The sequence below is a fragment of the Amblyomma mixtum genome, chromosome 9 (assembly GCF_055824585.1).
Source record: "Amblyomma mixtum isolate Tamu chromosome 9, ASM5582458v1, whole genome shotgun sequence".
In the NCBI taxonomy this organism is placed as follows: Eukaryota; Metazoa; Arthropoda; class Arachnida; order Ixodida; family Ixodidae; genus Amblyomma; species Amblyomma mixtum.
The window spans coordinates 65,300,570-65,315,476 of record NC_143020.1 but is presented as its reverse complement, the minus strand read 5'-3'; the positions used below and the strand labels follow the sequence as shown (position 1 = coordinate 65,315,476).

The following is a 14,907-nucleotide window of genomic DNA, read 5'->3' as shown; positions in this document are numbered from 1 at the left end:
AAAGCAACAGATTACCAAAAAATAGCGGACAACAGGATAAAAACGCGGAAACAACTGCACCCCATCCCCTGCCTCGGTGTTCGTCGAAGCTCCTGCGGCGGTGACGCTCTGCCGACGCACAACGAGGGCTTCGCATAACCGGCTGACAAGAAGAGGTGAACCTTCGATTCTTGCTTTCAAGAATAATAAACAACTTGTCCCGGAGCGACGTCCCAGTCATGGAAACTTGCTCCCCGCAGGGAGGCGTCTGCAGCATGCAGACGTTGGTGAGTGGCGACACCACGGGGTTAACCCGAGCATCCGCAGGGACATCCCCGCAGGGGGATGATGGTGAACAATGCGTCACCACGGACCCGAGCATCCGCGCTTAGCCGTGCGTGGCATCGCCGTGTCCGGGGAAAAGGGGATCCTGGTGGTTGAGCCGATGCCGAGCGTTTGGACCCTTAAGGCCCCTCGGCGGAGGCAACACACCACTTTGGCCCCAGCTTCCTGTAGACGGCACCTCCGGCCTGACCCGACCGGGGGAAATCGGCAGTCGCCTTTTCCTGTTCTCCTCTCCATCTTTCACTTTCCTATCTCCTTTCTTACAACTCTCCTGTATCCTCCTCTTTTCTTCGTTTTTCCTCTTTTTCCTGGCGGCGAGGGTTAACCGTGTGTGACCAACTACCCTGAGTTGAGTCATATTAGGTTATAGTTAAGGTGTACAGCTGGCGTGGGCAGGACTTTCTTTCAAGTTCCTGTCGCGTCCCCTTGTTGGGCTCCATGGTGGGTGGCTGGCACCATGACCGAAAAACATCAATTTTTTATGGCTCCCCCCCTTTCCAAACCTGATCGCCCTCAAAAAAGAGTGCGGACCGAAGTGACTACTCAATACTTTCAGAAATCGAAAGAAACGTTCCCAAAGTTTCATGTTGTTCACAGTGAAGCAACAGAAAAGACTGCCCGAACAATATCCCCATTCATAGTAACAAGAACCCTAACCAGTGCCTTAGGCACAGGTTACAAGCTAAAAAAAATGCCTAGCGGTGACCTCCTACTAGAACTGAAAGACAACGACCAATATTCTAAACTGTCCAACTTGATGTCCATTGGGGATATACCTGTCTCAATTACTGCACATCGATCTTTGAACACCGTCCGGGGAGTGATCTCCGAAATCGATTTCCTTGAACTCACAGAAGAAGAAATGCTCGAAGGTCTGAAAGACCAGAATGTCATCAATGTTCACCGCATTAAGATTAGAAAGGAAAACAAAGAAATAGCAACAAAACATCTTGTCCTCACGTTCAGCTCAAGCATACTACCTGAATCAATAGAAGTTGGTTACCTCAAAATAAATGTCCGACACTATATCCCAAACCCGCGACGGTGTTTCAACTGCCAGCGATACGGTCATGGCTCACAGAGCTGCCGTGGCCGAAAAACATGTGCAAAATGCGCATCAAACGAACACGTTTCTGAAAACTGTGAAGCAGCAGCACTGCGGTGCGCAAACTGTGATGGTGATCATCCCTCCTATTCCAGATCATGTCCGTCATGGAAAAGTGAAAAAGAAATAATAACAATGAAGACAAAGCAAAACATAACTTTCAAGGAAGCACGACAACTTTTTCATGCAAAGAACACGTTCAACTTCACAGCAAGAACAAACTTCGCTGATGTGGTGCGCGGGGGCGCTGCACCGCACCGCGTTCCGGCCACTGCCCAGGCAAAGCCTCAGGCAGGGCCATCTGCGCCCCCGGCAGGGTCAGCAAACGCTGCCTTGCCACCCCCCAAAAAGGTCTTGCCGTCCCCTGAGTCGGCAGACGATCAGACCACCCCCTCTAGGAGGAGGTCTGAAGTTCGTACACGCGCGGCATCCCCGCGGGCCTCCAGCGCCTCCGCCGAGGCGATGGATGTATCACCCGGCACGCTCGCCCTGCACGGGCGGCAAAGCTCACTTGACCGCCAAAATAAAGGAAGGACCCGAATCACGGGTCCCCCTAAACCAGAAACCTAGGTTCCCACTTTTCCTTAAAAAATCCACAGAAAATGGCGTTCCTTATACAGTGGAACTGCCGTGGACTTTTCCATAACTACAGTGACATAAAAGATCTTTTAGACACTTTCTCCCCTGTGGCGTTATGCCTACAGGAAACGAACCTAGGTCCTAAACACAAGAATTTTTTGAAGAAATACAAAGTCTTTCGTTCTGACAGAGAGCAAACTAGCAGGCTCTCTGGAGGTGTTGCTATTGTCATCCAAGGCGGGGTTGCAACTCGCGAAATCAAACTTCAAACTAACTATGAAGCTGTTGCAGTCACCGTCCTACATTTCAAAACAATTACAATATGTTCTGTATATCTCGGGCCACACCAAACAGTTACACTTAATGACTTGGAAACACTTTTAGAACAGCTGCCAGAGCCATATCTGGTAGTTGGAGATTTTAATGCCCACTCTGTTTTTTGGGGAAGTGAACAGACTGACACTAGAGGTCGTGTTTTAGAAGATTTTATTTTGTGCAACGACGTTTGCCTGCTGAACACAGGTAAACCTACGTATTGTTACCCTGCCTCAGGAAAAATGAGTTGCATAGACTTGTCTTTTAGTTCACCCTCCGTTTTTACTGATTTTAATTGGGATGTTCTCCAAAATCCGTACGGAAGTGATCACCTTCCTATAGTAATTAGCTTGTCATCACCACCATCAATCATTCCTAGCAAACCACGTCGTTGGAAGCTCCACGTAGCTGACTGGGCACTATTTCAGGAAAAGGCCGCACTGGATAAAATTTTTTCGGATGATCTTAGTGTAGACGATCTCAACGAAATAATTACAACTTGTATTATAACTGCTGCGCGCGTAGCCATTCCTCAGTCTTCGGGAGCGGTACGCCAAAACCACAAGGTTTGGTACAACCAAGACTGCAGAGATGCAAAAAAGAAGCAGAACAAAGCCTGGGGAATTTTTCGCAGGTATCCAACAGCTGAGAACCTCATAAGATTTAAAAAAGCCCGCGCAAAAGCACGACATATCCGTCGTAATGCGGAAAAAAACTCATGGCAAAGCTACATATCATCCATAAGCAGTTCCGTCACATCAAAAAAAATGTGGGAGCAAGTTCGCAAACTGAATGGCAGCTTCTCCCCTTTCACAATTCCCTTTCTTACAGACCCTGGTGCACAAACAAGTATAGCAGAACAAGCAGACATCTTAGGCGAACATTTCTCTAACGTTTCGAGCTCTTCACACTACACACAAGAATTTCTACAATACAAAAACACATCTGAGAAACAAAGACTCCCTAAAAGCGCCTGCACAAATGAAGCATACAATAGTCTCATTACAATTCATGAAATAAACAGAGTTTTATCTGCTGGGAAACAGACCGCGCCCGGCCCTGATCAAATTCATTATCAAATGCTGGCACATCTTTCTCAGCCGTCTGTAGAAGCACTTTTGAGTTTTTTCAACAAAATATGGGTGTCAGGAAAAATACCTGAAGCATGGAAAAAGGCCATTATTGTACCATTCTTGAAACCCGGAAAACCACCAACCTCCCCCAACAGTTACAGGCCCATAGCCCTCACAAGCTGTCTCGCAAAATCGTTCGAAAGCGTCGTTAACATTAGGCTGATGTTTGTCCTTAGAAGCCGTGAACTTCTCGACATCCACCAATGCGGTTTCAAAAAATCTTGTTCAACAACTGACCATCTCGTCCGCCTGGAAAATACAGTTAGAGAAGCATTCATACATAAACAACACTGCCTAGCAATATTTTTTGATATGGAAAAAGCATATGACACCACTTGGAGGTTTGGCATACTCCGTGACCTAGCGGACCTGGGTATCCGCGGAAGGATGCTGAACTGCTTAAAAGACTTCCTTTCTGAGCGTTCCTTTCATGTACGCCTAGGTTCCACCCTTTCCAAAAAATTCGTTCAGGAGAATGGGGTTCCGCAGGGGTGTATTTTAAGTACTACCCTCTTTCTCGTGAAAATAAATTCCATAGCCAAGATATTTCCAAAGTCCATTATGCATTCTTTATATGTCGATGACCTTCAAATAGCATGTACATCGTCCAGCCTACCAACCTGTGAACGACAGATACAACTGACATTAAACCGACTTTCGGTTTGGGCAGACAAAAATGGGTTTAAGTTCTCCCCACATAAAACAGTTGCTGTCCTTTTCTCGCTCAAAAGAGGTTTGCAGACTGATCCCACCTTGCATTTAAATGACACCGTACTTCCAGTAAAACATGAACATAAATTTTTGGGCGTAACATTTGACAAGAAACTCTCATTTCTGCCACACATAAGTATGATCAAAAAGAAAGCCTCCCAATCCCTGAATATACTCAAAATACTGTCACGAAAGCGGTGGGGATCTGATAGAAAATGTCTTTTGCAAATATACCGGTCTGTAGTACGCTCCACCCTAGATTATGGATGCGTTGTGTATGGCTCTGCGAGGCCATCATATCTGAAGAGACTGGACCCAGTACATAACCTTGGTTTACGTCTCGCAACAGGTGCATATAGAACATCCCCGATAAGTAGTCTCTATGTAGAAACCAATGAACCCTCCCTTATAGATAGAAGAACAATGCTCACTTGCGCATACGTCCTGAAAATCCGTTCCCTACCGAAACACCTCTGTTATTCCATAGTTACAAAGTGCACCTCCAGAACACTGTTCAACAACAGACCCCAGTCAATCAGACCTCTACTACTACGCTTCGAGGATAGTTGCCAGAGTCTAGGATTACTGGATACCCTTCCTGACATCACCTCAATGCACGACCCACTGCCCCCATGGTACAGCCTGCCCACTGTATGTGACCTTACATTAACGCGTTTTCAGAAAAAACAAACGCCGCGCGAGCACATACTACAGGAATACTTGACATTGCAAGAAAAATATGCTTACCACACAGAATTTTACACAGACGGCTCAAAAACAACGGATTATGTAGGAAGTGCGGTAGTACAAGGGGACTGGAAAAAAATTGTAAGACTGCCAAACTGTACGTCCATTTTTACCGCCGAATGTTATGCTGTTTCTGTAGCTGTTGATAGAATATTAAGTAACAGTATCGAAAAGAGCATCATCTACACAGATTCACTCAGCCTGCTCACCGCTTTACATCCGCAAAATGCAGTTGAACCATTAATAGGGAGCATAATACACAACATAGAAAAAATCACAACACAGGGGCACACAATCAAATTCTGCTGGGTGCCGAGCCATATTGGAATAGTCGGAAATGAAAGAGCCGACTCGTACGCTGCAGAAGCTCACAGTCACGAAATCAGAAAAGTCAGTACACCGTATAGAGACTGCATGAAATTAATACATTCTAACTTGAAAGCTAAATGGCAGACAACTTGGGACAATGAAATAAACAACAAGCTGCATTATGTAAAACCTGTTCTAGGGGAATGGAAGACCTGTACGCACCAGGAGCGTTTTAAGGAGGTAATTTTATGTCGGCTCCGCATAGGACACACACACCTGACACATAACTTCCTAATGACAAAACAAGACAAGCCTCTTTGCGAAACATGTGGAGATGAACTCACACTAATCCATATTTTAATATCATGTTCAGAACTCGAAACACTAAGAAAAAAGCACTTCACTCAATTTTATAACGAACACATTCCTCTCCATCCAATGCTAATCTTGGGTGACAATGCATTTGTAGATATAAGTTTCGTTTTTAGCTTTTTAAGAGAAGCTGGTTTTCTCGATAAACTATAAATTTTAACCTATTGCCTTATTTGTTTTTGAAACACCCCAGCCACTTTCTCACTCCTGAGAAGATGGCTGAGGTCCCTATCCCATCGGTTCGGGGCCTCGGGATCCTTGCTCAGCCAAGGATGGCTGCTGAGGTTACCGAACCCCTTTAAAGCTTTTACCATAAGTCAGTTTTAAAATTTTGTCTTATATTTTTACTAGGTTGCATGAATTAACTTTTTAGGCCCTTTACACCGCCGTTCATTTAGACTCTTGTATAACATCCTACATAAAACAATTTTCGATACCCTGAGCTTGGCGCATGATAGCCTCAGCCGCTTATGCGCCATAAAACCCAACACAACACAACACAACATGCAAACTTGCGCAAGAAGCCAATTCGTTAATTACGGGCGTTGCTGCTAAAACTGAGCTCGCAAGTGGGCTCACTGGTGCTGTGAAGTAGTCCCTGCTTTCGAAAGCCTTGGGGCGGGGGGAAGCATTCTTCTTCGAAGCCATATGAAGCCAGGTTATATACTGGTGCTGGATTTATACAGGGTGCTCCTGAAAAGCATTCCCTTGAGGAGTGCGTGTATTGTACGCAGTTACCAGCGTATTGCACTGGGAAACACAAATTGCATGTGCTATAATGCCATGGTAGAGAGAGGGTGCGGTAGATGGTCCTTGGCGATCACAAAATGAACAAGGGAGGGGACAACCTCAGGTTGCTGGAGCCAACGTTTCGACAAGGGGACTTGTCTTCGTCTGGGCAAAGCGTTCATCATCGCCAGGGATTATATAGGGCCTTCGCTCCGAGGAGGAAGGCCCCGGGGGTGGGGAAGGAAAGTGGTGTGGGAGGGGATGCGTGTCAGGAAGGGGAGGGAGGTGAATCATCATTCGCTAGGCTGCAATAGTGGAGCAACCTATATCCGGGGGGTGTGCAATGAACAAAAGGCTTTGAAGGGGCTGAGACGGGGGGGGGGGGGGGGGGGGAGGCGCTGGGTGAACCTGCAAAATTCAGATAAAAGGATTAGTCAGCGTGGTACAGGGAAATGAGAACAAGGGAAAAAAAAAGGGGGGGCGGCTGGCACCGGAAGGAGAAAGGAAGGGGGGCATTTCCAAGGAAGGACAAGGCAGGGGGGGGGGGAATGGCTCGTGTTCAGAGAAAGCCAAAAAGTGGGGGCGGAGGGGGTAACAGGAGTGTCATGGTTTCCGAGAACTGGTAGCAGGGGATTAGGAGAAAAAAAAAAGGTGAACAAAGGGAGAGGGTGACAAGGCCGGAAATGGGGTGGAAGATATGACGTGGGAAGGGTGCAAGGAGCGACAATATACTTATGTGAGGTTCTAGGAAATAGTCTGACCACGTGCAAGACATTTGTTAATTTAAAATTATGCTGACCCTGGAATGTACCTGAGAGATTCCAGGTTTCCTCTGGACATCTTGATCCCTGTTGGTTGCAGTGTTTTAAATTTGTGGATTAGGAATGCTTCTGTATTTTCTGTCCCTAGTCGATTTGAAGCCTGACTGAAGAATGAACAATTTGAGTTCGTCGAATTTGTGATGGCGTTGATTAAAATGGGTCGACACTGCCTTCTGTTCATTCCGTGTTGTGTCAGCCCGGTGCCCGTTTAATCTGGCACTCATTGTTTGTCCGGTTTCTCCGATATATTGTTTCTGGCAGTAGGAGCACTGGAGCATGTAGATAATATTGGACGATGTGCAGTCAAAACTGGTCTTTATATCGAAACTGAAATCGCTTGCCGTACTTTTAACCCTAGTTATGATCATGGAAGACAGTTGGGCTAGTTGGTGTGAATTCGTTAATGACTGCGACATTGCAACTAGCGTGGAAACACAAGGACAGCGCCACAAGAAACCGACGGGACAGCACGCTAGCTGTCCCGTCGTGCTGTCCCGTCGGTTTCTTGTGTCGCTGTCCTTGTGTTTCCACGCTAGTTGCAATGTCGCAGTCATTAACGAATTTAACCGTAGTGTCCCTTTGTAAATGTTTGCATGTCTTGCATCTGGGTCGAGAGCATGAAGTTACTGTCGGTGGTGGTTTCTTACCGAGCCTAGCATGCACCAGGATGTCCCTCAGGTTTGTGTTGCGTCTGTATGTTACCCTTGGTGCGTCGGGAAATATTTTCTTGAGACGGTCGTTACCAGTTAAAATGGGGTGGTATTTCCGCAGGATATTGTTTATGTTTGGAAGCGCGTTTGAGTATTTCGTTATAAGTGCAGGAGGTCGTTGACTGTTAGCTTTTGTTCGTTTTTTAAGAACTACATCTCGTTTCAAAGTGGTTGCTCGTTGGAACGCATTATTAAGGGTTGTCTGTGGATGGTTTCTGGTGATTAGTGTGTTTTTTAGCGAGTGGAGGTGTTTCAGGTAGTCATCGTCGTCGCTACATATTCTTCTTAGTCTCGTTGCCTGTCCTACGAATATACCTTGTTTGCAGTATCTTGGATGATGGCTAGTGAAATCTAAGTATTGTTGTCGGTCAGTAGGCTTCCTGTAAAGTGTGGTTTTGAGCTTGCTATTTTCTAAATGGGCAGTGGTGTCAAGGAAATTGACTTGCGTTTTCGAGGAGTTGAAGGTGAATTTAATGCTGGAGTGGAATGAATTGAAATGTGTGACGAATGCCTTCAGGGTCTCAGCCCCATGCTCCCATATCATGAAAATATCGTCTATGTACCGCAGGTATATGAGTGGTTTTTTTAGGAATGAATTTAGAAGTTTAGATTCTAGTAGCCCCATAAAAATGTTCGCGTAGGTGGGTGCGAAGGGAGTGCCCATGCTTGTTCCAAATACTTGAAGGTAGTAAGAAGAATTGAATTCAAAGTAGTTGAGTGTTAGTACCAATTCAAGTAGCGTGAGGTACACTTCAGTTTCGTGGGCGTGAGGACTTTGAGTTAGAATTTTTAAGAGTGCGTCGATACCTTCATTAATGGGAATATTTGTGTACAAAGCGGCGACGTCAAGTGTGACAAGTATGCTATCTGCTGGGATAATGGAAGCGTCATTCAGAGACTCTATTATGCGGAGAAAGTGCGGTGTATCCTCGACAAAGGAAGGGAGGTGGGTGAGAATATCTGCAAGATAGTTGTTCAGGAAAATTGATAAGTTCTCTGTGGGCGTGTTATTGTTTGAAACGATAGGTCTGCCGGGGATATCTGCGGTAAACAAGTCTTCTGCGGAAACCTTATGGATTTTGGGAAGTAGGTAAAAGCGTCCTGCCTGTTTGTTTAGCGGATTTAAGAAGTGGTAATCGGACTGCGTGATTACTTCTCTTGATAGTAAGTTTGCCAGTTTGTTCAGTATCAATTTGCAGAACTCTGAAGTGGGATCTGAATCTAATTTCCTATAATGACAAGGGTTGTTAAGTTGCCTAAAAGCTTCTTTTTTGTATTTTTCGGCTGGCAGGATAACTATGCTACCTCCTTTGTCTGCAGGTTTAATGACTATATCGGTTCTAGAAGCTAAGTGGTTCAGAGTAGCCTGTTCCGTTGGGGTAACGTTTCTGCGTTTTCGAGCTTGCTTTGTTTGGTCTATAATTTCTTTCGAGACAGATTTAATATACAAGTCTAATTCGGGACTCTGCTGCGCTTCCGGCGTCCACGTGCTTTCGGCTTTGAGAGGGATGGGATTAAGGCTGGTTAATGCAGTAGGGTGAGCACGTGTTGACCACGTGTTACAGGAAAGAGCTAGGTTAGTAATTGGGGTGTTTGCTTTTTCGGCAAAGAATTCCTTAATTCGCAATCTTCGCGCAAATTCTGTGAGGTCTCTGTGAAGTTCATACTCGTTAAAATTATTGTTAGTTGGACAAAATGCAAGGCCATGCTTCAGAATCCGTTTGTCGCTATCACTTAGGGATTTGGAAATATCGACAATGTTGCTGTCAGTGTCCTGCGGCGGAAAATGCGTATCTTTTGTCTGTATCGAAATTGGAGGGCGGTTGTTAAACTGTCCAGATGTATTCGTATCTAGCGGAAATTTATCTCTATTTTGTTTATGCTGTTGTTTATCGTGCAGCTTGCGTTCCTTTCTGGCTGCAAAATCTTCTAGTGTCTGGCTTTCGCCCGAATTTAGTTCTATCTTACTAAGTTGATCATCGAGGGAATTTAACTGCTCTTCACAATGTTCTTTTAAAATAGCTATGAATGAAAGGGATGCGTCATTTGAAACCTTTTCCCATCGAGCGAGGAGTTCAGGCCTGAGCGCACCGAGGGAGCACCTAACATTAACTCGAAGTCCTTTGGGTATTGTCCTGCGCTGCGAGTAGGATTTGTAAGTGTGTAGGTGGAATCGGTAGTTAGTTTGTTTAGTGGCTAGTTTTCTGGCGACCAGGAAAATTCGTCTTTTGGGTTCGGGGCGATTGGTGCTGCCAGATGTGAGTCATCTGCGCTTGTGCCGAGTGGACCTCTTGACGGGTGTTGTGTGTTTAGGGGACTTCTGTTTGGGGGTGGTATCGGTGTCGAGGTCCGCGTCGGTGACAATCTGGGTGCTAGTGTGCGTCACTAATCGCTTAGGTGTCTGTGTGAAGTGGTCGCTTTGTTGTTTAGTGGCTACTTTCGATGTGATTCCTACGTGCTGTTCCGCTGGTGTGGGATCCACGGTTACCGTCTGTGTGCCAGCGTCGCGAGTCTCTGGAGTGAACTGTGTGGAGGTGTCCTGGGTCCTAGCGGGGGCAGGCTGTGTTCGTTCAGGGGTGTTGTCGCTTTTGTGGGTGGTCTGTTGTTGAGTGTTGGCCAGAGTGGGAGAGGGAGCATGAGTGGGCTGTAGCGTCCGCCTAAATGTGTTTTTCAGCCGGTACTTTATGTTGTCTGCCATTACTTGGACGCCAAAAAAACGGAACAGGCTACTCTGAAACACTTAGCTTCTAGAGCCGATATAGTCATTAAACCTGCAGACAAAGGAGGTAGCATAGTTATCCTGCCAGCCGAAAAATACAAAAAAGAAGCTTTTAGGCAACTTAACAACCCTTGTCATTATAGGAAATTAGATTCAGATCCCACTTCAGAGATCTGCAAATTGATACTGAACAAACTGGCAAACTTACTATCAAGAGAACTAATCACGGAGTCCGATTACCACTTCTTAAATCCGCTAAACAAACAGGCAGGACGCTTTTACCTACTTCCCAAAATCCATAAGGTTTCCGCAGAAGACTTGTTTACCGCAGATATCCCCGGCAGACCTATCGTTTCAAACAATACAACGCCCACAGAGAACTTATCAATTTTCCTGAACAACTATCTTGCAGATATTCCCACCCACCTCCCTTCCTTTGTCGAGGATACACCGCACTTTCTCCGCATAATAGAGTCTCTGAATGACGCTTCCATTATCCCAGCAGATAGCATACTTGTCACACTTGACGTCGCCGCTTTGTACACAAATATTCCCATTAATGAAGGTATCGACGCACTCTTAAAAATTCTAACTCAAAGTCCTCACCCGCACGAAACTGAAGTGTACCTCACGCTACTTGAATTGGTACTAACACTCAACTACTTTGAATTCAATTCTTCTTACTACCTTCAAGTATTTGGAACAAGCATGGGCACTCCCTTCGCACCCACCTACGCGAACATTTTTATGGGGCTACTAGAATCTAAACTTCTAAATTCATTTCTAAAAAAACCACTCATATACCTGCGGTACATAGACGATATTTTCATGATATGGGAGCATGGGGCTGAGACCCCGAAGGCATTCGTCACACATTTCAATTCATTCCACTCCAGCATTAAATTCACCTTCAACTCCTCGAAAACGCAAGTCAATTTCCTTGACACCACTGTCCATTTAGAAAATAGCAAGCTCAAAACCACACTTTACAGGAAGCCTACTGACCGACAACAATACTTAGATTTCACTAGCCATCATCCAAGATACTGCAAAGAAGGTATATTCGTAGGACAGGCAACGAGACTAAGAAGAATATGTAGCGACGACGATGACTACCTGAAACACCTCCACTCGCTAAAAAACACACTAATCACCAGAAACCATCCACAGACAACCCTTAATAATGCGTTCCAACGAGCAACCACTTTGAAACGAGATGTAGTTCTTAAAAAACGAACAAAAGCTAACAGTCAACGACCTCCTGCACTTATAACGAAATACTCAAACGCGCTTCCAAACATAAACAATATCCTGCGGAAATACCACCCCATTTTAACTGGTAACGACCGTCTCAAGAAAATATTTCCCGACGCACCAAGGGTAACATACAGACGCAACACAAACCTGAGGGACATCCTGGTGCATGCTAGGCTCGGTAAGAAACCACCACCGACAGTAACTTCATGCTCTCGACCCAGATGCAAGACATGCAAACATTTACAAAGGGACACTACGGTTAAATTCGTTAATGACTGCGACATTGCAACTAGCGTGGAAACACAAGGACAGCGACACAAGAAACCGACGGGACAGCACGACGGGACAGCTAGCGTGCTGTCCCGTCGGTTTCTTGTGTCGCTGTCCTTGTGTTTCCACGCTAGTTGCAATGTCGCAGTCATTAACGAATTCACACCAACTAGCCCAACTGTCTTCCATGATCATAACTACGGTTAAAAGTACGGCAAGCGATTTCAGTTTCGATATAAAGACCAGTTTTGACTGCACATCGTCCAATATTATCTACATGCTCCAGTGCTCCTACTGCCAGAAACAATATATCGGAGAAACCGGACAAACAATGAGTGCCAGATTAAACGGGCACCGGGCTGACACAACACGGAATGAACAGAAGGCAGTGTCGACCCATTTTAATCAACGCCATCACAAATTCGACGAACTCAAATTGTTCATTCTTCAGTCAGGCTTCAAATCGACTAGGGACAGAAAATACAGAAGCATTCCTAATCCACAAATTTAAAACACTGCAACCAACAGGGATCAACATGTCCAGAGGAAACCTGGAATCTCTCAGGTACATTCCAGGGTCAGCATAATTTTAAATTAACAAATGTCTTGCACGTGGTCAGACTATTTCCTAGAACCTCACATAAGTATATTGTCGCTCCTTGCACCCTTCCCACGTCATATCTTCCACCCCATTTCCGGCCTTGTCACCCTCTCCCTTTGTTCACCTTTTTTTTTTTCTCCTAATCCCCTGCTACCAGTTCTCGGAAACCATGACACTCCTGTTACCCCCTCCGCCCCCACTTTTTGGCTTTCTCTGAACACGAGCCATTCCCCCCCCCCCCCCCTGCCTTGTCCTTCCTTGGAAATGCCCCCCTTCCTTTCTCCTTCCAGTGCCAGCCCCCCCCCCCCCTTTTTATTTCCCCTTGTTCTCATTTCCCTGTACCACGCTGACTAATCCTTTTATCTGAGTTTTGCAGGTTCACCCAGCGCCTCCCCCCCCCCCCCCCTGTCGCAGCCCCTTCAAAGCCTTTTGTTCACTGCACACCCCCCGGATATAGGTTGCTCCACTATTGCAGCCTAGCGAATGATGATTCACCTCCCTCCCCTTCCTGACACGCATCCCCTCCCACACCACTTTCCTTCCCCACCCCCGGGGCCTTGCTCCTCGGAGCGAAGGCCCTATATAATCCCTGGCGATGATGAACGCTTTGCCCAGACGAAGACAAGTCCCCTTGTCGAAACGTTGGCTCCAGCAACCTGAGGTTGTCCCCTCCCTTGTTCATTTTGTGATGTGCTATAATGGGAATTTGTACGCACTATCAGGATTCTGCAGAATAGTAAACCAGCGACGAGAAATGCAAACATGCAGTCTACAGATGGAGCTTCATGTGGAGAGGTGACTAGCAACGAATTTTATTTTGCATGCATACGTTAGATTCCTTGAAGTTTATTGATTTTACTGGTTATTTTTAAGATGATACTTTGAGTCACCAACTTTTTTACGTCCACGTTTTAGTGACCGATGAAAGCAGCAGTGGTGCATATTCTTCAGTTAGTCAGTCTTCCGTTCGTACCGCAGCGTGTTTTCCGGCTCTTCTGCTCGTTTGTACATCTTGCAAAATGAGTCTGAAATGAGGACCAATTTTGTCGTCTCAGTGTAAGATTCGTTCCCGTCAGGAACGCGTCGAAAAAGGAGAGCTTTCCGCGAACCTGAGCCGACGTGAAAGCACGAAAGATTAGCTAAATTGAGCCTCTGCGGGCCAAGGGCTCGAGAGCGACGCATGCCAGAATGTGCGGCACCTAAAGAAATAGTGTGGGCTAGTCTGAAAACAAGATGGATATGTAAGATGGGTACTGGGATGGTTAGAGTACTGTGCGCCGGCGGTAGACACAGAGACACAGGCCTCGTAGACACGGAGGTCGAGTACCACGAGCACACAACGGTCAGAAGTTCGTCGTCGTCTTCGCTTGAACGGAACTTCGTCGTCGTTACAGGTAAATGAATAGGTGCACGGATAGACGGTCGGATGGACGGACAAGGGTACTGAAAAGTGTACGGACAACGGCACGGAAAAACGGACAGACAAACGATGGGCAAACGGACTGGCAAACGGAAAAACGGACATACAAACAGACGGTCAAACGGACGGGCAAACGCACGGACAAACGGATGGGCAAACGGGCGGACAAACAGACGTACAGTCAGGGACAAAGGTCTCCGGACCACGTGTTCCTCAAACGAAGCTTATAGCTCTACTATCAGAGAGCGGCTGGGAACCGCACTTGTGGAGATGAAAGAACAAAATTTAACTTTTACCTCCACAAGTGTGGTCTCCTACCGCCCCCTAATAGCAGAGCTATCGTCTTCGTTAGAGGAACACGTGGTCTGGAGACTTTTGTCCCCGACTGTACAAACGGAAGATGTACCAACTAGCTCAGATCACGGTTTTTCTACAGTACAAACGGACAGACAAACGGACGGACAAACGCACCGACAAAAGGACGAAGAAGCAGCAGGAGAAACAGAAAATCCGACAGGCGGCTAAAAAAATTCAACTCGATCAGATCACGCGCCCTGGACGGAACTACTTGCTGTTAAGCAGACTGAGCTTTAAGCCTCCGCTACATAACGAGCGCAGCGGTTGCCAGTCGGCCGCCGCGTGAAGAGTACGGCACACAACGGAACAGATAAAGCAGCTCTCGCGAGAAGTCAGCAGCCAGGAGGTTTCTGCGAAGTTCGTTATAACGCAGCTGCCTCGCGCCCTCTCCCTGGCTGGCAAGCGTTTTTGTTTGCTCGTGCACATGG

The 14,907-nt window shown here is 46.3% G+C and overlaps 1 protein-coding gene across 1 annotated transcript; it reads left to right on the top strand.

Annotated features, from left to right (window-relative positions):
* Positions 1 to 535: 535 nt before the first annotated feature.
* Positions 536 to 4,499, top strand: LOC149329400 (uncharacterized). The gene has a single exon (XM_089560255.1). The coding sequence runs from the start codon at positions 782 to 784 to the stop codon at positions 1,997 to 1,999; it is 1,218 nt and encodes a 405-aa protein (XP_089416381.1). The 5' UTR covers positions 536 to 781; the 3' UTR covers positions 2,000 to 4,499.
* Positions 4,500 to 14,907: the final 10,408 nt, after the last annotated feature.

Bases quoted from the DNA above. Each gene is read 5' to 3' on its own strand.
- LOC149329400 (XM_089560255.1), top strand. From the start codon at position 782: ATGACCGAAAAACATCAATTTTTTATGGCTCCCCCCCTTTCCAAACCT.